This window comes from Charadrius vociferus, unplaced genomic scaffold (genome assembly GCF_000708025.1).
Source record: "Charadrius vociferus isolate BGI_N301 unplaced genomic scaffold, ASM70802v2 scaffold385, whole genome shotgun sequence".
Lineage (NCBI taxonomy): Eukaryota > Metazoa > Chordata > Aves > Charadriiformes > Charadriidae > Charadrius > Charadrius vociferus.
This window is the reverse complement of record NW_009648925.1, coordinates 7,551,781-7,575,282: the sequence shown is the minus strand read 5'-3', so window position 1 is coordinate 7,575,282 and position 23,502 is coordinate 7,551,781. Positions and strand designations below refer to the sequence as shown.

Sequence of the window (23,502 nt, the reverse complement as noted above, 5' to 3'; positions counted from 1 at the left end):
TCATGCAGAGGTCAATCCATTTCAAGCTCTTGCCCAGCAATAACCTGCTACTGACCAAATCTTACATTCAGTTACACACTGTCTTGTCAATATGACTGGCAGAATTTGAAGGGAACACTCAGTTCTTCAGGTGTCAATCAGACTAGGATTTGAAGACTGTGGGCTTACATGTGTTCCTGAAACATACATACGACCTCCAGATCCTCTGCTTCTTTTGACAACACTGAGGGCAGCATGGCTTTTGAAAGCCAGGGTAAGTTTTCTTAGCTTAAAAAAGCATCTTCTTCCTACTTGTAAACTGAAAATTTTCATTTGAAATTGTTGAGATATTATGAACATGGTTGCTATAACACTATTTTTGGTCAATTTTCAGAGTGGAGTCACGCACTCAATATATCTCCATGGCTCTGTATACAACACCATTTCGCAGCTGCATAAATTGCATCATAATTTTCCTTATTTTTGAATTTGCTGTGTCATTTTTTTTTGAGCTCTTGAATTCCAGTGTATAATTAAGTCTCTCATCCTTACAGTTGCGATGAAAATCTTCAAGATATGAAAGGAATATAAATCAAGATGTAGACAGCTTGATACAATAACTGAGAGAAGTGTGAACCGTTCTGCTTGCCCATAAAATGTGTCAGCACAGACACCCAAAAGGAATATTTTAAATGTCAATGTTAACTATTTACTACTGATCAAATTCACCTCAAATTGATCTGTTCTGGAACCACTGCTAGATGCCACAATGCACAGAAAAGTGACCCTGCCCAGGATTTGATGGGACACAGAACAAGGAAATAGAGATCCCCAATTTTCAGTCAAATTCTCTCTTTGCCCAGAAGCTGAAGACTGCGTCTATGTCCACACCATGATCATGGCAATACAGTGTTGAGATATCCAAGCAAGTTTTAACTTGTCTAGTCTAGGTGCCTGTGAATTTCACTGATGCTGTTGCAGACATCTCAGCACAGGTTCCTGGAAACAGGAAATTTTGAGAATAAAATCTCTGTCAGGGACAACATAGAAATCACTGGCTACCCCATACTTACGTATGCAAATGAATTTCTATTCCCACTTCACAACGCAGATCTTTCCAACGTGAATCAGAGAAAGACAGAAAGATGAAAAGTCTTAACAAAAGTAGTTTTTTAAAAAATCCCATATAGATCATCTCACCTGATATAACCTCTGAAAATGAGGATTTGGGATTTTACTGGGCTTAAACAGGTCCTCAAAAGTTTCTCCATCGTCATCTTCACAAACCAGATTCATAGAATCAATCAAAGAATCAACAGCAGATAACTGATCCGCTAAGGCAGCAATTACATACAAAGAAAAATTAAATACACTTGCAGATGGATGCATTTCTTGAAACAATTTATACGTGAAGATTCACTTCACAATGTGACATTTTGACCAAGTCATTATGTGCCACAGAATACACTGCAGATATAGATGTGACAAAAAAGAATATAGATAACGGACATAGTAATAAAAGCCCTGCTTTATTTAAGGACTACAATGTAAAGTCATAAAGTCTCCCCCCCCCCGCCCCCCCGAGACCTCAATTATTGCTGCCTTTCTGCTTCCATTTTTCTTCTTTTTCAAGATGTTTTTATTTGCAACAGAAGGTTTATAGGCCACTTAGAAAATAAGGAGAGCAGTTGGCTTGAAAAACTAAATGGTGTAATATAAATTTTAAAAAGTTATGATTGCAAATTAACGCAGTTCACAATAGTCAACTACTGCTTTGGTAAGACAGGTTTTAGATTTGTTCTCAAACTGCTGGTTACAGGCAAGAAAATAGAAACTGTTTCAGAAACAACCCAGCATGCCTTACGTACCCTGACGTTCAGACGCCCATTGAATGGATCTCAGAACAAATTAAAGAAGTGGGAGTGGATTTTAAACTACATCCATTTATGCTCATTGCTGTGCAGAATTCTCAGAACAGTGAGTCAAGCTTTGTATGGCTGCATGTTCTATGGCTCTCCAAAGACACCCCGCATCTGAATCTGGGCACCAGTAAGCGCATGCTTTAAAAAAAACCACACACCACAGAAAATACAGTCTTTGCCTTTGTAGATTATATTAACGGCTGCAACTGGCTATAGGACCAGCTTTGTACAAATGGAGCTGATGCCTCTATTCTAACTCTAGCTAGCTAATCCCATACTGTAGGTCCCACAAGGTTTGGCCATTTATTCTAACAAATGAGTTCAAAGATCAAAGGATATGAAGGACTAAATCTCAGATGTCTATCACAGAGATCCTGTGAGACTAATAATCCCATAACCTGAGCCAGAAGTCATTTAACAGGACAGTTTTAAAAGACTGCCTGCAAACCTCACGTCTGCTCAGCCTGCAACTAAGCTGGCAAAGTTTTGATACAAGATTTATGCTTCAAGATGACATCACCATAATGTATTCCTAAAGCACTGGGGTTTTTTTCCTAAGCCAAAATAATGACAAAGCTTATGTTTTCATTGGAAAGCCAAATATTCTAGGTCTTTTAGAGTGCCTTAAAGGAAGACAAGTAGGTTACATTGTCCAGTTGCCCAGTGAAGGATTATCTTACCTGTAGGAATGCATTTTTTATTGTTTTTCAAGGATGAAAATATGTACTGTCTTAAGTCTTCTACATAGGGTAGTTGCACATAGATGAGACACTGAGCAAGACAAAAGAAGAAACAAACAACTGAGTCTGAAGTAAAAATAATCTAAAGTATTCCAAAGTGCCGTATCAGGGCAACATAAAAAAAACCCCAAAGATGTAGTATCTGTGTGTATCAAAATACTAAAATAAAGTATTTACAGAGCAACATAGTTTTAAGCAGAATAAAACACAGCATTATTTTATAATACAGCGATGGCTACACTCCTCATTTTTCTACTGGTGGAATAAGGACCTCCCAGGCCATCTCATCCTTTTTTCTTGTGCAGAGTTCCAACCAGTCAAGCTTTAAATACCCCACACATCAGCACTTTGGGAGTTTTTATCATAGTTTCAAAGTCAAAAGTTGGTTTTGGCTTTTTAACATTCTCAGCCTAATTTTTTCTTTATTCAAATACCTTCTCCATTCCATATCACCCTAAATAATTCCCTTCCATCCTTTATGTTTATACCCCTCAAAAGTCTGAAGATTGTTATGTCTACCCCCACCTCCATCATTGCTTAGCCATGCTATACATATTTAGCTCTTTCAATAGTCTCTCGTAAGAAAGATCAGTGGAAACATATGCTGCAAAAATTGACACACTGTGTTGTTTCTGGGTCTCTCAGAATTTTAAAAAAAATATTTAAAATCTGATTCTGCCATATACAAAACTTTTTCTTTTTCCTAAGAAACAGACTTCATTTTTTCCCCCTCCTGTCTTTTAAACTAACCTTTTTAAGTAAATAAATATAAAACTGTCTTCCTAACTCTCCATACAAATTTAAACAATAGCTTTAAATGCTGTGAGCTCTTCCCCTCAGTTCCAGTTGACTTGGAAACCTAATGACAACAGCATAGTTGGACATGCTTGAAATGCCACGCCAACTATCAAAAATCATATTTTGCACTACCAAGCAACCAGAAGATAAATCGACAGTTTAAGAAAATTAAAGAATCTAGTGCAACTTTGGATTGTGCGCAGAGAGGTAGGTAGTAACACAGCAAGAAAGCAGTGCTAACTTATTACGTAAGTATATGATTACATTACTCTTTCTAGATACCAAAAAAAATGATGCTTCTGGGATAAAACATGACATGATTACTATGTTACTCAACTAAAAATCAGAATTATTTAAATTTGGAATATACAGGATACTAATAAAAACGTATGGCATTACTTTTCTGTATATTTTTTCTACAGAATTTTCTTAATACTATTTATTAACTCTTTGTCCTAAGACTTGGTACTATTTCCTAAAATCACTCTAAGTCACATTGGTTTCTTCTGATATTACTTAACATTGCAAATGAGTGGTTCAAATATGATCATTTCTTCATTGGTATTTGTAAAGCATCAATACAGAGGCTTTCCACAGAAAAGTAAGGGTGAAAAATTACCTCGTACGTATCCTTAATATACGGGAAAGCCACCCCAATTTGCGGGTTGCATCTCCTATCATAAGCATAACGCACTATAGCTACCACTTTCAACTCATCCAGTGCATGAACAAGGGCAGAAAAAGCAACTGCTGCATTCTGAAAAAAAAAAAAAAGAAAAAAGTCTAGAGTCATGCAAGTTCTCATTAGTTTGCTGAAATACATCTTTCACGGTGAATTCAACAGCACTGATTTAGTCAGGACTAGTTCCCATTTCAGCTATAACTTCAACATAAGCATTTTTCATGTTCAAAAAATGAGGAAGCAGAAAGGTCAAATCTCATCATGATAGTGGATCCGTTCAAAGCCAAGCAAACTTTAGATCCAGCACATTCCACCTTTTCCACTAGATGTGGAGAGCTCTCAGAAGTATTACAAGAGAGAGAAAGGGAGGGAAATCAGACCCTTAAAGGAACACATCAGAGTACTACAGTGAGGTTTTTACCTCTACTATTTAAAATAATTGAGGTCTGCTCTAAGTAACACAGTGGCAGGGCACACTGTTGCTCTGCATGAGAATGGATTTAAGCACCAATTTCACGTTCCCCATGCCCTGGCATAAAAATAATATTTACCAGCTTCTCATTATTCATGAGATATGGTACTCATTTGGGGTCTAATCCAACTTCTTTTCATACTAATGGGAAATGGAACAAGAATTCTGTAAGCTGCATTAAGAATATTTATTAACACAGAAAGAAGGAACAATTTCAAGTGCTGCTACTGTTCCTTCCTGTTCCACAGCAAAACACCTTCAGCATTAAAGTTCAGTTCACCTTACCTCATCATCTTTAGCTGCAAAGACCTTCAGAACCTGGTTGCCCATGTAGTAATGCCTCTGGATCTACAGATTCAAATGGTTGAGAGTTAGCCTGATCTAAACCAAATGTCATTAATGTGACCGGACCAATTAAATTATGAAACAACTAACACGTTACTCAAGTGAGAAGCCACAAAATTTAATTACTGTCCATAAAACTTAAAGCCCTGTGTATTGTTTCATATCTCCATTTATCCCTCAATATGGATATTCTGTCACAGCCGGCAAGATAATCTCATACATTCCTATTGATGGGCAGGAATGAAAGACAGTGGTACTCGCAGCTGTTACAGTCTGAATAACCCTGCAGCAATTAAAAAGTTGGTGTGGAAAACCACAGTAGCTAACAAAAGACCTAAGCCTAACTGACACCACATCCATGCTACTAAATTTTCCTAGCAAAGACATGTCAAAAAGGAGCTGAAAAAAGTCATATCTTTATTAATAAAGCTACTTCAACAGCAACCTGGAATATATACAGCTGTGCTGGCAAAGAAGCACTTCTGTCAGTAGTGTTTATGCTGTTCATGAACATGGCTGAATCCCTCAAAATAATACAGTTTCATTAAGGGGCATTGATGGAATAGTAGCTGGAGCTACAGAGGCTGCGAGACATACCCAGAGAAACACTGCTGTAGTGGAAAACCTGTCACAGAGACTGCACACTACTATGAACACCGGTCAAAATGACCTTTCTTTGTTAAAGAAAAAAACTCTTCAAATTACACTATCTCCAAACTAACCTGTAGTTTCATTATTTAGCAAATTACCAGAATGCTGCTGAAGCCAGTGACAACTTGCACCATAACAGATCTGTTTAATGTATTAGAGCACAATTATTCAACTCATATTATTCTACCTGCAATTATTTCTTGCTGTTCTGTCTTTAAAAGCTCAGGAAATTTTATGTTCAATATAGTATAAATATCTAGATCTGTGTATCGCTACACCTTTTCTTTTTGAAAAAAAAAAAAGGTCCCTTTGTTATATTTTCAAGTATTATTTCTCGATTTACATGGTATTGCTTATAAATTAAAAATCAAAGTTTAAGTCCTCTGATCTTCTTTCCTGAGGGATGTGAATAACTCAGAAAAATAATATGAGGTGTTCTATTCCTTCTTTAATTATGCATTTGGAGCTGTTCCAGTTTCTCTAGTTAATAAATTACCTTTTCTCCAAGTTTTTAAAATAAACAATTTAATATAAAACATACATTTGAATAGTGTCTGTATTATGATTCCAAACAATAAAATTCAGAAACCAAAATATAAGGAAAGCGTGTGACTTGAAAACTCCAGTTGTAGTTGAAAACTTTGATATCATTATCTACACAGTGTAATTTTAATCCTGCAATCACACATGAATAATTTTATTCCACTGAGGTCTATGCAACTACTATTGAGCATAATTACTCACACTTCTAGTTACAAGACCAGAGCACACAATATGTAATTCCTATTTGTTATGAAATCCATAGACAAGTACATTACAAAAATTATCAAAAGCAGTAAATAGTTTGTGCATTAAAAAACCACACCCAATGTGTTAATTCTCTGAGGTGTATTTATGTGAACCAAAAGTATTCCTACAACTAATTAGATTCCTACAATTACCATAGATCATGGAATGGTTTGGGTTGGAAGGGACCTTGAAGATCACCTAGTGCCAACCACCCTGCCATGGGCAGGGACACCTCCCACTAGACCAGGTTGCTCAACGCCCCATCCAGTCTGTCCTTAAACACCTCCAGGGATGGGGCATCCACAACTTCTCTGGTCAACTTGTTCCAGCATCTCACCACCCTGACAGTAAAGAATTTCTTCCTAATATCTAGTCTAAATCTACCCTCTTTCAGTTTATATTAATTAATTCCTAACTGTATTTGAAGGTATTACTACACTATCTGACCAACAGTGGCAAAAAAAAAATCCATGTGAAATAACTGCTTGCTTACAGGAGCATGATGCTTCTCATCTGTTTTCCTCTCAGTTTCTGTTTTCAATAAAAGTCAGACTTCAAGTCAAAATAGGAGGCCAGCCTTCGACACAAGAAAACGCTGCACATGGTGAAATACATCTTACAGAATTAAATGAAGACAGTAAGATGCAGCTGTAGGCTGATAACGTGTGAAAAGATGCAAGAAATTGTCTCATTGAAACACTGGGTTCAGACACACTTCACTTGTTAGACCCAGCTTCTGGTACATGATTTAGCAGTCCCCAACACCTCTCTGCCCTGGCCAATTTTGGGCATATAAGCTCAAGCATGTTATGTTTCCTCAATCAATCGCTTTCCATACACAAACCTCCATGTTACTTAACAACTTTAAGTTCTAAATGTCCTCAAGGAGGAACCAAGTTACAGTTCCCATTTAGGCAGGCTTCTCATTTCAATAAACCAATGCTCCTGGCTCCTCAGTTAATAATATGCTTTGGACCAGCGCACTGCATTCGTCTAAGGGCATATCTAGCAACAAGCAGGGGTCTCTGTGCCACCTTACATACAGTAAAAATATGTTTAGTTACATCCATATGGGAGTAAGCTCCCACAGATACTTCCTATTTCATTGGCATCTTTCCTTCCTCAGCCTTTCTCAAGGGTTCTATTTTGTTCAGGCAGCACGACGTTTCAAAGAGCAGGACTGGGAGCTTTCAGAACAGAAGGCGCAGAGCTGCCCTACGATATCCTTTCAATTTTGAGTTATTAAGGGGACTGGGTGCAGTGAACTCCAAGAAGAGTGAAGTTTCAGCCACCCTGTGCAACATCCAGGAGAAGAAAGAGTGGAAGCAGCTGAATGTTTCTAGCTATTACTGGCGCTCACATCTCTACTTTCTCCTCATGTGTCCTACTTCAAGAAGGGTTTGTTAAGCCTTTGCCTAAGGCTTTCCAAATGCTTAAGTCCTGGATTTTCTGCAGGAAATCACCTTGTGCTGAATAGCTTTTATTAAGGTACTTGCTCAATGTAAGTTTCTTAAAACCTCCAGGTAAAATGAATGGCAAAGTTAATACGACAAGCACAGGTAAGTGCATACAAACACCAAGCATCACATTGAAATGTGAAGAGTTTTTGAATTATGTCATTTTTATCTAAGTTCTATGAAGTCTTCACTACATTTAGGTTTTGTTATAGTAGAAACAAGATGCAAGTCACAGTTCACAAACTAATCCTTATGGAAACGAGAACGAACGCAGTCAGTTCTCAGGCTTTCCTTAACGCTTCTTTAATGTTGAGGGAGAGGCTTCTTCTGTTAAAAAGAACATAAAAAGAACACACTCATGGCTGGACAAAGCCCCAGAAGGCTTCTGCATGACCTGAACAGAAGAGAGACCATCTTCTGTTGCAGATCTGGCATCACTATTTAAGTTTGTGAGCTGAAGTGAGACTACAGTACCTCTGTCTCCACTTTGCAGAGATCAGAGGTCAGTGGCTCTTGCTTCACTTGAGGGCCCAATGGCCACATTTACGAGGTCCTCTCCTTCACAAGGCTCCATAATGTTTACGTGTACTAGAACCAGCAAATAAGTCACCCCAGTATACCTGACTGCAGATGCCCCATTCCCAATGCAGGGACCCAGTACAACACCACAAATTTAATGAATTCAAAGTGAAATCAATTGTCTTGAACAACCCAGGAAGTTGAATGGGAAGAAGTTTAGTACTGTACCTGAAAGGACCTGCTGAATCCCAAAACAGAAAAACATTTTGCTTCCGTTTTGTATTTCATTTGCTCTTCATCTTCCTTGGAAAAAGGAACTATATCACTCCCATAGCGAAACCCTGGAGAACAAGAGAGGAGCATCTGGTAAGCATATGGGCCTACAATTCTGACACCAAAATTAGCTCTCAATATTTTAACAATGCATGCATGCCCCACAGCTACACTCCACACACGCTCATCAAATTACTTTCCCTGTTAACAAAAAACCACACACCCCATAGACACATTTTGTACTTCACGAACAGCAGTTGCACTCCTTGTACATCGCTTTATGTAATGCAATTACCCTTGTAGAGAGCAGGAAAGTAAGGGAACTGAACATCTTACCCAACAGAGTTATGCTCACAGAATAGAATTAAGCAAATCAGAATAGATTTTAGCAAAGAGACTGCAACACTCCCTGCAAACATAATACAAAAAGAACCCCTAACATACCACAAATCATGGACAGGAAATGACACCAAAAAAGATTCAGAGAACAAAATGTGTAAGCAGTGGAAGTGAGATACACCTTCAAAAGCAATGGAAAACCAAAACACTCTTGTATGCAGAAGTGATCTTTCTATACACGTCTATGTTTTACTTCCCGTGCCTTCCATTACGGGGGTATCTCCACAAAACAGGAAACTGTTAGTTTCTCAGAGGTATCATCTGTTCCAACTTCTTATTTGCGCACCTCAAGCTCCAATACCCTCCCTGTAACAACATCACTTTATCATACTGTCACAGACTAAGGACGATATCCTCAGGTGCAAAGAAAGCACAAGCAGCAGAGGTAAACCCCTGGATGAAAAAAAAAAAAAATCTATATGCAGATACATTTTCCTGGAAATTGAAAAGCAGATACATGGAGGCAGAATGAAATAAATTTCAGTATGGGTGCCTCAAGTGCAAAATATTGCCTAATTATGACATTTCTCAAACGCTCCACAAAAGTCCACGAGACATCAGCAGCTCTTTAACTGTAAGAAATATCACACCACTGATAGAGAAATTTTTGGTCTCTTTTGTTCATGTTGAACTGTTCATCACTTCCTCTTACTAGTATCTCACAACCACTCACCAACTTAGGCAGTCAGAACATCAGCAGAAAATGGTCACAAATGCTTCAAAATATATTCACTATAAAAAGTGGATTTTTTTTTTAATTTTACTAAAAGTTTTGAAGTTATAAAATAGACTACTAGCTTTTAACTATCACTTCTGCTTAAAGAACCAAAGAAAATCACACTGTCATTGGGACATTTTTATCTGCTACTGCTACAAAACACCTATGATTGCTACAACTGAAAGAAGTTAAATAAAAAAATACAGTATTTATCTTAATTTTTCAATTTTTTATATTTGACATCACTTTCTACACTTATCTGAATAGCTCCCCCCTTTATAGTTAATACGCTTGCCCCACTTGTGTGCGATTGAAACTGCAAAGGAGAGAAAAAACGTAGGAACAAAATACATCTATAAAATCAGAATAAATTGAACACATTTCTTAACTCCATTTTAAAAAAGCAGGCTATTTCATACTGTTTCTGGGCCCTTTGGTCTTCTAAGGAATTTAATCCACTCAGAAAGAAGCTGAAGGTTATATATTCTGCAAAGCACTACTTCAGATTTAACCTGTTACAGAATTTAAACAGCAAAGCTAACAGACTCTTGAATGCTAAACCTTGCTTTAATGGTTTCTTTTTCCCAATTGCAGAATATCTAGAGCAGTTGCTTATCTAGGAAAAAGAAGCAGTGTTATGAAAGTATTCATGTTATCAGTACAACTGAAGATTTGAAAAAAGAGTAGAGGTAGCCGCACTACTCGCTACAGAACTGAGGTATAGTCCTCCACAGAACGCAGTTTAGGAAGCTGTAGTGCCTTCAAGTTCCACCTGGTGGTATTATTATTATTCCTATTACTGGCAAAGGTAAGAATTTTTAAACTATGTGAAGACAAAAGAGTCTCACATAACAGTCTGTGTTCCACCAGCTCACAGAGCTTACATTTTAAGATGACAGCTTAGGCTTCAACATATAAAACTAAAAAGCACTTAGGTGATTTAAGAGTACAAGCCATTAACTTCAGTTTGTCTTCAGGGTGCGCATAAAGAAGTCATACCTTGAATAGTATCATCTTTCTGAACCTCTGTCTCGTCATCATCATTCAAGCAGTAAACAGTTTCTTTTTGCACATCATCTTTTCTGTGGGTTTTAGCATCCACAACTGTCCAAATTTTTTTCACCTTCTCTTCTGTCATCTTTATATCAGCATTCAAAGAAAAAGAATATTTAACATTTCAGTGGGATCCAGAGTGCTTACCAGAACATGCAAAAAATGTTTAGACCAAGTGAAATAAGGGACTGATGACAGCCCCAAACATGCATCTCTGACTGCTACCACAGTGCTTTCAGCACGCAGTTTCACCTGTAGGAGACCTCACACCTGAACTATATTATAGACTACATACTTGTCTTGGTGATTCGTTAAAGTCACAGGCTAAGTCATTAGTGGAAGTTTTTTAGTCACAGGATAACATGCAACCCGCTTGCTATGTACTTTACTTCTTCCACCTACATAAACACTTTTGACAGAGCATTAAGATATATGCTAAAGATACAAGAACGCTCAATGCTCATTCAGCTTGTTTGCCCAAGTTTTGCATCAGGCTTACTACACTACAAGATAAAAATACCCCATATTACTGCAACTTCCCCAAAAGGCAGAAATAGAACCCAGATGCATTACAGCACTGGGAAGGGAAAGAAGGAAGGGAAAGAAGGAATAAATATCTGCAATGAGTGAATGTTTCCCAATTACAGGGAAAGAAAAATGCTTTCTTTTCTCTCTACTTAAGTGAAATTGATGGTATACTTAGTGCATGAGAAGAAAAATAGAGAACCGGGCAGAAAACAGAAAAGACAGAATAGATTACATCAGTAGATATCATAAGTCTATTCCTAGCTCTGATCCAACTGCTGTATGACCCCGGGCTAGTCACTCAGTTCACGTTGCTTACTCTCCCAAGCTTCATGTATTTTGTGTGTAAACACCTTTAGGAAGGGACTCTTACTGCGTATTTGTACCTGTCTGGCACAATACCCTAACAAAAAAAGTGATGAATAAGTATAACTAGAAAGCTGGCAGCAGACATCTCTTTCAAGGCCTATCTCTCAGAAATCAGGTATCTTTCAACTTCATAATACATCTTCCTGAAACCCTGCAATAGTGGCCAGACTCTTAGTATTGGGTTCAAATGACAAACCAATTTACCTCACCAGATCCATCAATGCTGCCACACTATATAGTTACCTATTAATTATTCAATAATTGTAATTTTGCACATTTGCTGTGTTTAAACATACTTCTTCCTAGCACTGTGTGAAGGACCTATATAAACTGTAAGGGAAACAGACTGCGCACAAGCTCTGCCAAACAGTATAAAGCAAACAAGCTGAAAAAAAAAAATACCTTTTTCCAAGTCTGAAATAACAATAGATGTGATTTGAAACAATAGCTGGTAAAACATTTATACCCACCATTTTACAAACACGTGCATAATTCCTCTCATGCCTAGGGCTTCAGAAGTATATATTAAGTCTTATTGAGCTGCAGATGTATCACTAATGCCAAATGGAAAGCTTCACACAAGCACAGCAATCTTAATCAGGTTTGTCAACTTCAATACCATTAAGTGTCACAGTGTAGATAGCAATTACTTCTATTTCTGTACATCATGAATTTTAGTTCTTTAACATGCGTGCAATATGGGGAAGTTAGAGTTACCGTGGGAACCACAGTTTTAGATGTACTGGCTTCTACACACGTAAAATCTCTTACCATAATTATTTTGGATCTTGTTTTATCTTTTATTTTCTTAGCTTTAAGGAAAAAACATGCAGCTGCACCTAACTTGTGCCAAAATACACTAAAACACACAATTTTACGAACTTACAGATTTGTAGGCCACAATCCTTATAGACAAATTAGAACCAATAGTGAGCTGGCAAGGCCAAGCCATAGGTCTTCTTTCTATTTTCTTAAACATCGAAAGACGCTCCAGGCTCTCTCTAAATGAAGGATTGAGCAAAATAGAAATGAACTCCGGTGAACTGTAATAAAGTATTACACACAATACACTCTCTTCAAGGAGACGCAGGAATCCATTTGTTTCAGCTTAGACTGCATAAAGCATTAGAAAATAAACCATATGAATAATCTTGTCATTAACTACTGTAAGAAAAGAGAATTAAAAAAAAGAGGTGCTATAGTAGATTATTCCCATCTCAAGCCTTTGTGATGGTGTGACATTAGGGCTTAAAGACAGTATGTCTTTATGTGATGAAACTACACAATTGCTTATTAAGCATTTTACATTTATTGGTGCTCACTCAATTAGGGCATTTAGTTAGCTGAACAACCCAAATTAGAAAAGGCTTCTCTAAGTGGTAAAATGTTTTCTGCAGTGGAGGTGAAGAAATAAAAACTTTACTTTCAATTAACAGGATTTTGTTTGTGTGGTAATTAACTTTTGACACTTTTTTTAAAAAAAAGAAGTACTAATGAACTCATTTTCAGGGCATTTGGTTAGAGTGAAACAAGTTACTTTGAATATTTCTACCCTAAACAGTATATATGCAAGTTCATAACACACACAAAAAAGGAGCTGTAATGATTTTGTACTGAAGAGTGTTAACTCAATTGCACAACTTCAAGCAATGGTGTTCAAAAATTAAAAACTGGCAGTAAAAGTAATTTATAATATATTACTGTGAAATCAAATAGGCTTGCACCCCAGAACAGCTTTTAGCTAATACAAACTGTATCAACTATTTTGCTATAAAATTCCAGTGCAGAGAAAGTGCTCATAAATTTCTTTACTGCATGATGAAGTAAAGATAAAACAGTGTTAACCTCACCTTTTTTCAGATGATGATAGAACCCAAAATCTACCTCTCTCGTGATTAAAGCACTTGCCTGGCAGAAATTAAGATCAACTCCTAAAAACACTGGTACAGAATTCAACTTTTCAACTTCCTTAGGATGAGCAGGGTTGGGGTTTTTTTTTAAATATTAACAGAAGCACAATGAAAGGAGAACATGCACTGGGACTTTTATAATGAGATAAACGTTGTATTCCCCCCCCCCTCAGGGAAAGGAAAGAATGGAGGAAGAATTACTTTTTCTGGCAATAGACCATCAACATACGATTTTTAAAAAGAACCTGTTACTACATCATTAAAACTACTGCAACACATACACTCAAAGATGAACACAAAAATCCAATGCCTAAAAATGTCAAGCTCAATTTATTAACTCTATCCTTTAATTTCTTATATTTATAGAAGACAAATGCTCCCTGTTATCAAAGATGATTCAGCCAATAAAACCCTAGTAAACGCACATTTCAACTGGTATTTTAAAAACACATCTCTTCTCTGCTCTCCAATCCCCTCCCCCAAACCCAGTGGCAGCAGAAGTACCTCCTGCCTGATAGTCAGAATACCAAACCCTAAAACAATACAACAAAATTTTCTCTCTCACTTTCCTGGCATAACTACTTTATTTTCACAAGAGTTGAAATATTCTTAGCAGAAGGAATAATGAATATAGGAAAACAGAGACTGTATCTGAGTTGGTAAATTATCATGACAGATTTGCAAGACTAACTTCTTAAATCTTCATAAGCAACTTAACTGCATCTAAAACCTCACATATTCTTAAACAACTTGAACAACTAAAGCTTTAATCTATTAGCTAAATGCCTATTTAACCAAAGATTTCGTATTTCCCCTGAAAGCATGGCAAAAAGACAGCTTATGCAGTAGCAAGAGCCTGCAATAAAAAAAAAATATAAAGAAGGGGCCAAGACACATAGTAGCTTCATGCATATGGATTATCCTAAAGGATAAATAGGCCCAGAAAGATACTGCTTTTCTGTGCAGCCTTTTGATGCAATGACAAAGCCTGCTTTTTTTCTAGAGGCTCAGACCACGCTGTTGACTAGCATGGAATACATACAGCAATACATTTTTCTTCACTACTCCACAGTAATGCTCAAGTAACAGCTTAAGTGACAGCTCAGGTGCAAAGCAGATCAGTTGGGCAGGCTGGGGGAAGGAAATCCCACATATAAAATGACGAGTAACAGCATGCAAACCTACAGGTACCTCATCTAAAAATTACACTTGACAATCACATTGCAGCTATGGTCTGCTAAGTTTCCTGAAAAACACACTGTGTAAAAGATCATACTTCATAATTGTAGAATAGACAATAAAAGACAATAAAATCAGACTTTTATAAGGTGCATAGATGCCTTTCGCTTGTTTTCCCACATATGTGGAAAAGTCTTGGATACATCATTAGCTACAATATTTTAGACACGCATATTTTTATTCTTTCATTGGGGAAACATGAAGTGAAAAAACAGCTTTCAATTCTTGCATTAGGAATGCTGTTAAAAAAGTATATTGTTTGACACAATAGCACAGTAATCTGTGATTAAAGAGCAGGATTCAACAAACAACATTACTTAAAACACTTGTGGGAGTTTGATAAACTAGTGAGCTAAAGAAGTCTGAAACCAAGGAACAAAGGCAAATTAAATGCAAATGTTCTACCTGCACTATGTCACAAATTACAACTCTTTCCAAAACATGCTTTTGAAACCTCATTTATAGAGACTTTCCCTCCAAAATCCACCAACACTAAAGATGGAAGAAAACTGATTTTATTCTTTAAATACAGGTATAGAAAATTCATTTTCCACTGAAATCTGTAAGCTTTTCTACCCATTCTAAGGCCACTGAAGAAGCTGTTTGAATGGGACTGAGTGTACAAGAAGTTATATAATTTCACTCACTTCATTGAAACTGGAAGCCAAGTGACTGATTACTTAATTCCATCTTTTGGGGAAGAAATCAGAAAGTAAATTTACAGTGTGATAAAGAGGATTAGCCAAGTTTACCTGAAAGTATAAACTTCTTCCAGCCCTCCTTCTTCGTCCAAAGTATGCATCAGTTTCCTCACCACAACAATGCCTTCCTTCTGTTGCTCCGTTAAACCTTTGCTTGGAAAAGCATTGAGGTGCGTTTGAGAATGTACGCTGGCACTTGTGTCTCCACCTCCATCACCAACATCCACTGGAAACGGCAGACTAAGAACACAAGCAGAAGCAGTTGGCTTGACTTTCTTCTTCATTAAAATAACCAAGGATCAAGTATCAGGATCAACAATTTCTATCTAGCTGTTGTCAGATATATAAAGAGAAGCATGGCTTGCAAAACAGATGAAGCACTATTTCTGGTCTACTTGGCATTGATAACATCTTGACCAGAGCGTTCCACCAGTTCTGGGCATCATACATCAATAATGATGTGCACGTACAGGAAGGGATTAGGGAGTACAGACAATGCTGATTAGAAAATAAGATCTGTGAAAAAAGATTGAGCAAAATACGAAGGGAGTCAGAAGGTAAGACAGTCTTAAATATAAAAGGATGTTGCAGAGAGGAAGTGAACAATCGATTCTTCATGTGCAGCCTGCACTCAAATTACATCATGGAGTCAGGTCAGATATTCAAAAACCTGATAAAGGCACTTCAAAACCATAATCTCTAAAACCAACTGCCTGAGGAGATAGTCTCCATCACTAGAAATCTTTATAAAAAGATTAGACAAACACCGCTCAGCAATGACATACATACAACTGACACAGTCTGAAGTAGAGGATTGCTCTAGATGACTTGTTAAAAGCCATTCCAGGCCTGTGGTTCTGTATCGGCTCTAAATGCCAGCAAACGGGACTTTCTCTGCAGTGGGACTATTAGGTATTTCTGGAATAAATGTTAATCTGAGATTTTAATAACTTACACCACCAGGTGAATTTCTGACTGAAGATGACACATTTTCCCGCACTTCAAGAATCAGATTTAAAAATTTAGCCAGAGGCTCTAGATAAAATGATTTTGCTGCTCTTCAAAATATAAGAGTTAACTAAGTACAATAACCACAGAAAAGAGAGATGTGCAAGATCCTCTACTCTATGTGCCCAACAATGCCTGCAGATTTTTCAAATCTTTCATCTGATCCAATTTTGAATGAACCACATGATATCTTTTACCACATTTCCACAAAGTAGAAGAATTTTAGCACTGTATTATGTTTTAAAAAAAAAGTAGCCTACAGATCTCTACCTTACTTTCACCTCATTAGTCCTCACTAAACTTACCTGTGGAGCAACATATAATAAGCAGAGTTAACAATATGCACAATGTCACACACAGCAGAATTAAAGATCAAACTTCAGCAAAGCGTTCGGTATCTTTTTAAGAAGCAGCATCCACTAACAAATAGAGAAATTGTATTTTAAAGCTGTGACAAGAGCAAAAGCTTCAATCCTCTGATACATAAAAGTTAGACTACTTTCACTATACAGTGCTTAGAGACTCCCGTGATGAGAGCTGTGTAATACTCAAAGCTACGCAGTGCTTGGCACGTGCTTGGCACTTGATATCAGAGAGGATAACCAACTATCTGCCACAAGTTGCAACCTAATCAATAAACAGGGTGTAAGAGATGGAAGCATGGGTATAACAAGAAGACAAGGCTTATCAAGAAATTATTTTGAAACCAGTATCCTGAGTATTTTACATTTGTACACGTATTTCTCAAAGCATCATTTGCGCTTGTGCCTGGGAGACAGGGCATAAATCTGCAGTTGATGCCTTAACAGCAACATTTCCTCAGTGCTTTTATTAGCCATGGGGCTCTTCCTTCGCTACATTAGAGACAAAGAAAAGATAAAGACAGATCAGAAATCTCACAGAATAAAACTGCAACGTTGACTTGTGTTGGTAGCACCTGTGCTAGTCTGCATAGCAAACTACAGGTATGGAGACAAGGTAGCAGGGGCTAAATACCAGGTCTCCGAAAGATGTATTGTGGCTGGCAGCCAGGTACTCAGGTTCGTGGTACTGTGTCTCCAGTGCCAACAATAGCTCAAATAACCTAGAAGGGGGATGTCAAGGCATGTTGCAAGCACATCTTTTGCTGTGTAGACAGAACCTGAGTAGTCTGATGTTTTTACATTCATCCCCTCCCAAGCCCGGGCAAAAAAAGAATTTTCCATGGATGATCAGCCCATGATTTTCAGTCACCCTTTCCTACCTAACCCCTCTGTTATCTTGCAGTTGGGTCTGCAAATAGCTTTAATGAATTTACCAAGTTCACAACATCGCTCCTTACAGAATGCTCGATCTAGGCGGAAGTAAATATTAAAGCGGTCAGAATGAAAACTGCAGCTTTAACTTTCTCCTGTGAAATTATTTGTTATAAACAGCAAACATTAACATTCACACAAAGCTTTGCTTTTAAATAAACGCCTACTAGAAGGCCTACAGCTTCCTATGTTGCCATCATGTGCAACAACTAATACAGATCTCAGTCCACTATTGATTCTTCAGATCAACGCCTATACCAATACCAAGACAGCCAAGGGATTCCTGCCCTAACACTTAAGATATTGCTTCCATTTTCCACTTGCCTTTTCCAAGCCCATCACTGTGAACACATAACCCTCCTCCTCAGACTTGCTCTTCTATTGACACCAGAATCAGGCTATAAACATCTGCAACACTACCTCATTATTTGTTCCCAGTAGCTCCTTTACCTAAAAGGATCCAGGCTGTCGCTGTGACAAACCACTGCTTCTGAGACTATTTCTGGTTCACTTCTCTGCTTGTATAGATCTTTTGTCTCCCATTTCAGATTTTGGCTATAAGCTTAACTGGAGAAGAAGCCATCATCTTAGCATGCATTAGCACATCACTTGATCAAGGAGACTTGGTTCATAACTGGAATTCATGGCATGTGTAATTGATATAACTACTTACAACAATCTATTACATAATGGTACACCTCTATAGAAACAATGCACCAACAGATCACCAGTTCACTCAAGATTGTTATTAAGGAAGAATAATAATTTCACTTTTAAAAATGGCACAGTGTGTAACAGCCACTTCCATACTTACAAAAACTGAATTGAAATTCCAGTTTTCTTCAGGTTAGCAATGATAATTTCCAGCTGATCCTCACTGACAGGACTGCTTAGGTCTGTAAACAGTTCAATGTGTCTCTTCTCAAATTTCTTTCCTCTTAAAATACAAAAAGAACATTTACATATATTGGAAATATTATCTAGAAGGCCTTTGTCCAATTCTTTCCTTACAAATTGAAGCTTTACCAAAGTAATACACTTAAAATAAACAAACCTACTTGGTAGAACTTGGTCTATCATTACTCATTATTTATGGTAAGTTCTTATCTTTATGATTCCCCCTACTTGCTCCTACCCCCTAAAATTGAGGGCTCTAGCCCTGTGACTGTATAAATCACTAACTACGCATAAATTAATGGAATTCTGCCAATTTTCACCAATGCAGATAAAATGCTAATAAAATATGTTAGGTTGTTTATTGATTATAGTGTATATTTCCTTTGCAGCTGTGTCTGTCCTTGTGAAAATGGAAAATGTATTTTAAATTAGCGTTGCTGGCGGGGTTTCCATTCTAGTAAGGTAATTCAGTAGATTCATTGCATAAGATGGACTTTAAAGCCAACTTAATAGGCTAAAAAGTAGTAACAATAAACACCAGAAAGTTCCACCAGCAACAGAACAAACTTCAGTTAAACGGCTATAGTTTTAATCTGGACAGGCAAGCATATGGGTGATTTTCTTGAATTTTTACCCAATACTATTTTCCTCAACTGAAGGTAAACTCCATATCAAAGGGTTTGGTGTATAAAAGCAACTTACAAAGTAACAAAAGCAGCTGGTCCATAGGTATTCCAGGCTATACTGACAAAAATGCAGTGATTTGAATTCACTACTCAGTTTTAACTGTTAAAATTGATACAGCTTTCTGCACTGATTAGACTTTATTCATAAAAACACAAATTGCATTATTGTCTAGTCTTCTGCATTCACAATTAAATCATATAATCTATTTATCAACAAGATGAATCTCTGTTTTGAGAGAAAGTAAGGCTATCTTCCTTGCCCTGGACCACCAGTCCACTGAGTCTTGGAAACAGTCGTATTTCGAGTCTAAGTACACTGATTGACAACTTCATAACACTTGTGTCAACATTTCTTTCAGCTTAAACAGTGTTTTTTCCTACTGCATATTTATCTCCCACAGCCTGCATATTTAAAAACAGCCACGGTATGTCCAACAGCCTTTAATTTGCTAGGCTGAACAAATTCACCTTTCTAGTTCTGTTTTCTTTTTTTCTTTGTAAAATATGCCATTACCCTTACAAATTTGGTAGCCCTTTTCTAGGCATTTTAACATCTGAATTAATGTTTTTTTGAAAATAGATCACACTAAGTGAAGTCTTTGTGCCCTGTACAATGGCATTAATATTCTCATAAATCTACTGCAAAGTTCCCAGTTGTGTCAGAAAGCTCTTAGATTGTTTGGAAAAGCTAGTTCTCTCCTGGGGATTCTTCAGGGACAGACTTCTGTAGTGGGGTGTTTGTTTTTGGTTTGTTTTTTTTTTTAAAAAAAAGCACTTTCCATATTTACACAATACTAGAAGTGTAATACCAACAAGAAATCAGATAAGCTCCAAAATGCAAGGTCAGAATTCTGTAAAAGATTTTGGGTTACACACTCACAGTGTTTCATTCTGAAGCAGGTCCATACACACAATAATTGCATCCAGAACTAAGCTAGTTTAGGAAAAATCTCATTTAGAACATGAATCATGTCACAGAAGTGTTTTTCCTATGAAACAACCTTGTTTTCACTCTCCCCCAAACACTGACAAACATGCATATTAGTTAACAAGCCGACAATTTTTTGAGACAAGTACTCTTCAAATATCTACAGTGCAAGGGGTTCCTATATAACTTTTCTGTTTTGTCATCTTGTCTCTTCCCCATTTATCTGATGCCACAGTAAAAAGACTGCTTAAGGGCTCGATCTTTTAACTGCCAATGAGGAGGCTCAAGACCAATGAAAGGGAAATCTAGTCTTCACAATGTTACTTTGAATCCACAAAAAAAAATTATATATATATTTTCAATACATGATATCATCTTCTCATGCAAGTTTTCCTTCAAAATACCTGCATCCGGCAATCTCTTGATAGTTTCTTCCTTGCCACAATTTTCATTGGGAACATATTTTTACCACTGCACACAAACCTGCCCACCCACTGAAGAAGGACCATGACGCTGCTTCTGCTACGGTACAGCTGACTGGCTGCACACTTTTCTGAAACAGCTCTGACAGTCTGAACAGAGCTCACAACAATCATTTTATGGCCAAAAAGAGGGAAGACAACAGGGGAAGTTAGAACAGTATGCAACCGAAACACAGAGGGATGCTATATAGATTGCCCTCTTTTAAAACTCTTACGCAGCTAACAACAGAATACATTCAACATGAACAACATTCAAAACAGCAAGTGACGTGTAGCAATGTTAGCAATGCTTTATATAGAAATTAATCCGATAAACCTCTATTCTGCTTTGGCTGGCTTCTGGTACTTCGGCTGACGTATTTCGTAAAGAATATTTTTATTTGACAACAAAGTATACACCAAGTTCTGCAACACTATTTTTAAAAACACATGCATTATTTGAGGCCTAAAATTATGTTATTGCTATCTTTGTGCTCTTTAGTTATCAGAACACTTCATAAAAGCAACAATTGCTTAAGGCCAAGACTCCATCTGCTAGCCTAAAAGAATATCAAAAAGTAGCTAATCTGCTTTTGAACAAACTTACAAACACAAATTAGCTGAATTCTCTTAGCAGTTAAAACTTTGGAAGCAAATCTGAGCCCCTTTCACAACAATAACTTCTGTCTCCTATGTAGCTGCATCAGTTCAAGAAGCGCTCTACAATGAAAGGATACAGTCTGCATGTTCAGAGTCTGGTTTAATCCCATCTTGAATGTCTTCCAGCAGATCAAAATCTGGTAGCATTAATGACCTATGTACAGTAATGTTTTGGTATTGATCCCCACTGGCAAGGGCATTCCTAGTACCACCCGTGCCAAACAAAACTACAGCAACTTCATCTTTACTCTCAGCAAAAACCTGGAAACAGAAAATACAAAACACGTATAAAAACACAGGTAGATTCATGCACATTTGTATTAGGTAGACTTGAGCAAGATCAACTAATTTTGAAACAGTGTGCAGGAGATTTACTTTGCAGTGCAGGGGATTTACTTTGTCTTACTTTTTCAGTGTTATCCTACCAAAATGTAACCTTATGGACAGTTTACTAATTTAGATATAATTAAACCAACAAGACTGACATAAGGCTACCTGAGATAAAACAAGTAAAACTGTCTGACTCAGTCCCTGAAATGAGTTTTCAATATGGTAAATCTTAAGGTTATTGAAACGTTTTAGAGAAAGAGTAACTTTTTTCCCCGTAAAAGCTTCTACTGCCCTAAAGAAAAATAGTGACCAATCCAACTGCCAAATCTCTACAAAAGTACAGCTGAAACAAAGAGCTCAGTTACTCATGCATAAAAACAGACTAATTCTTACTCATTTCTCATTTGTTTCAATTATTAGTAAATGAGGAAAATATTCCACAGATGTCATCATTTCCTCTCCCTTTTTAACAGGTTTTAATCTCATATAAAATCACATATACCTGTCGCTGCACAAACTTTGTCATAACCTTCTTGGCTTGTTCAAGTGAAGATTCCTCACCAGAGGCAGAATAGCTCATTGTAAAGCCTACATCCAGGCACAGCACTATGGCTGCCTAGAAAGAAAAGACAATACTGAATAAGAATGTAAAAGAGCCAACATAAGCATAATTACTTGAAAGGGTTAGTTCAGATCCTTGAACATAAAAAAACCTAAAAATCCAACTACGTCAGTATTGGTTTCTTTTACAGTAACGGTTAATACAAGACGATGGTGGAGGACAGAACCAGTACAACTGCACTGAACTGAGAATCATTTAATCCTATACCATGGTTCCAGGCATCTCAATGGAAAACGCAAATAATCCTATGTTACACAATAATCTGTCAAGAGGTGCAATTTCTACTCAATGCTGTAAACATATCAGGGATTAAGGGCTCTTCTACACTAGGAAATAAAACAGATATTTCAGTTGACAACTATCAGCACAACACAAGGTGGAGATACAAGCTTATACAGCTACATCCATTCCTCAAGGTAGCCTGCAATAGCTGCAGACCACTGTTTGGTCTAACCCAAGAACATAAGAATGACTGCACTCCTACGGCTTCCAGGGAGATTCAGAACATTTGTTGCTACTGGAGGTGCCTCTGCAGTGAGCACCAGCGCCTGCAGCATGCAGCTATGCTCTTAATGCCTCAGAAGGATGAATTCTGATTTCGATTTAGGGACTTAAATCGCATGAGGTAGTATATGCATGTGCATTTCCAATCACTGCTTTAACTTATCTACATAAAACAGTGCCCAAGTCTTCCCCTTAACTGATTTATAAACTAGCATATGAATAAAATAAAATTGCTTCTTGTGAGCTCTGTTGTTCAACATTTATTAATAATGAGTATTACCTCTAGTGTGTTGCCCATTCAACTGTTTTTGCTAAGTTCCTCTGAAGTTCCTCCACAGACTCTACTTACCTTGATTAATCTAAATAATTTTACCATCCAGCTGAATGAAGCTACAAGAGGAATTCAGCAAAATTATGTCCTGCATCTTCAAGGACACTGACAAAAGGCCAGATCAAATTTATTGTCACTGATTAAACCAAGGTTCTTTAAATACACATCAAAATCTTGCCTGGTGGACAGCCAGTAGCTTAAGTTACACTGCATACAAAAAAATATTGTTTGCCAGAACA

The 23,502-nt window shown here is 37.2% G+C and overlaps 1 protein-coding gene across 1 annotated transcript in view; it reads right to left on the bottom strand.

Annotated features, from left to right (window-relative positions):
- The window catches only part of XRCC5 (X-ray repair complementing defective repair in Chinese hamster cells 5 (double-strand-break rejoining)), a 51,550-nt gene extending 29,130 nt beyond the window's left edge, over positions 1 to 22,420 (bottom strand). The window contains exons 1-12 of the mRNA XM_009887331.1: positions 22,309 to 22,420; positions 21,554 to 21,737; positions 20,308 to 20,356; positions 18,659 to 18,781; positions 15,593 to 15,781; positions 12,578 to 12,692; positions 10,744 to 10,882; positions 8,583 to 8,695; positions 4,879 to 4,941; positions 4,059 to 4,196; positions 2,582 to 2,672; positions 1,180 to 1,313 (exon numbers count right to left, since the gene is read on the bottom strand). Of these exons, the coding sequence (XP_009885633.1) occupies positions 1,180 to 1,313; positions 2,582 to 2,672; positions 4,059 to 4,196; positions 4,879 to 4,941; positions 8,583 to 8,695; positions 10,744 to 10,882; positions 12,578 to 12,692; positions 15,593 to 15,781; positions 18,659 to 18,781; positions 20,308 to 20,356; positions 21,554 to 21,737; positions 22,309 to 22,386 (1,416 nt within the window). The 5' untranslated portion in view covers positions 22,387 to 22,420. The remainder of the gene's footprint in view (positions 1 to 1,179; positions 1,314 to 2,581; positions 2,673 to 4,058; positions 4,197 to 4,878; positions 4,942 to 8,582; positions 8,696 to 10,743; positions 10,883 to 12,577; positions 12,693 to 15,592; positions 15,782 to 18,658; positions 18,782 to 20,307; positions 20,357 to 21,553; positions 21,738 to 22,308) is intronic.
- Between the last annotated feature and the right edge of the window lie 1,082 nt (positions 22,421 to 23,502).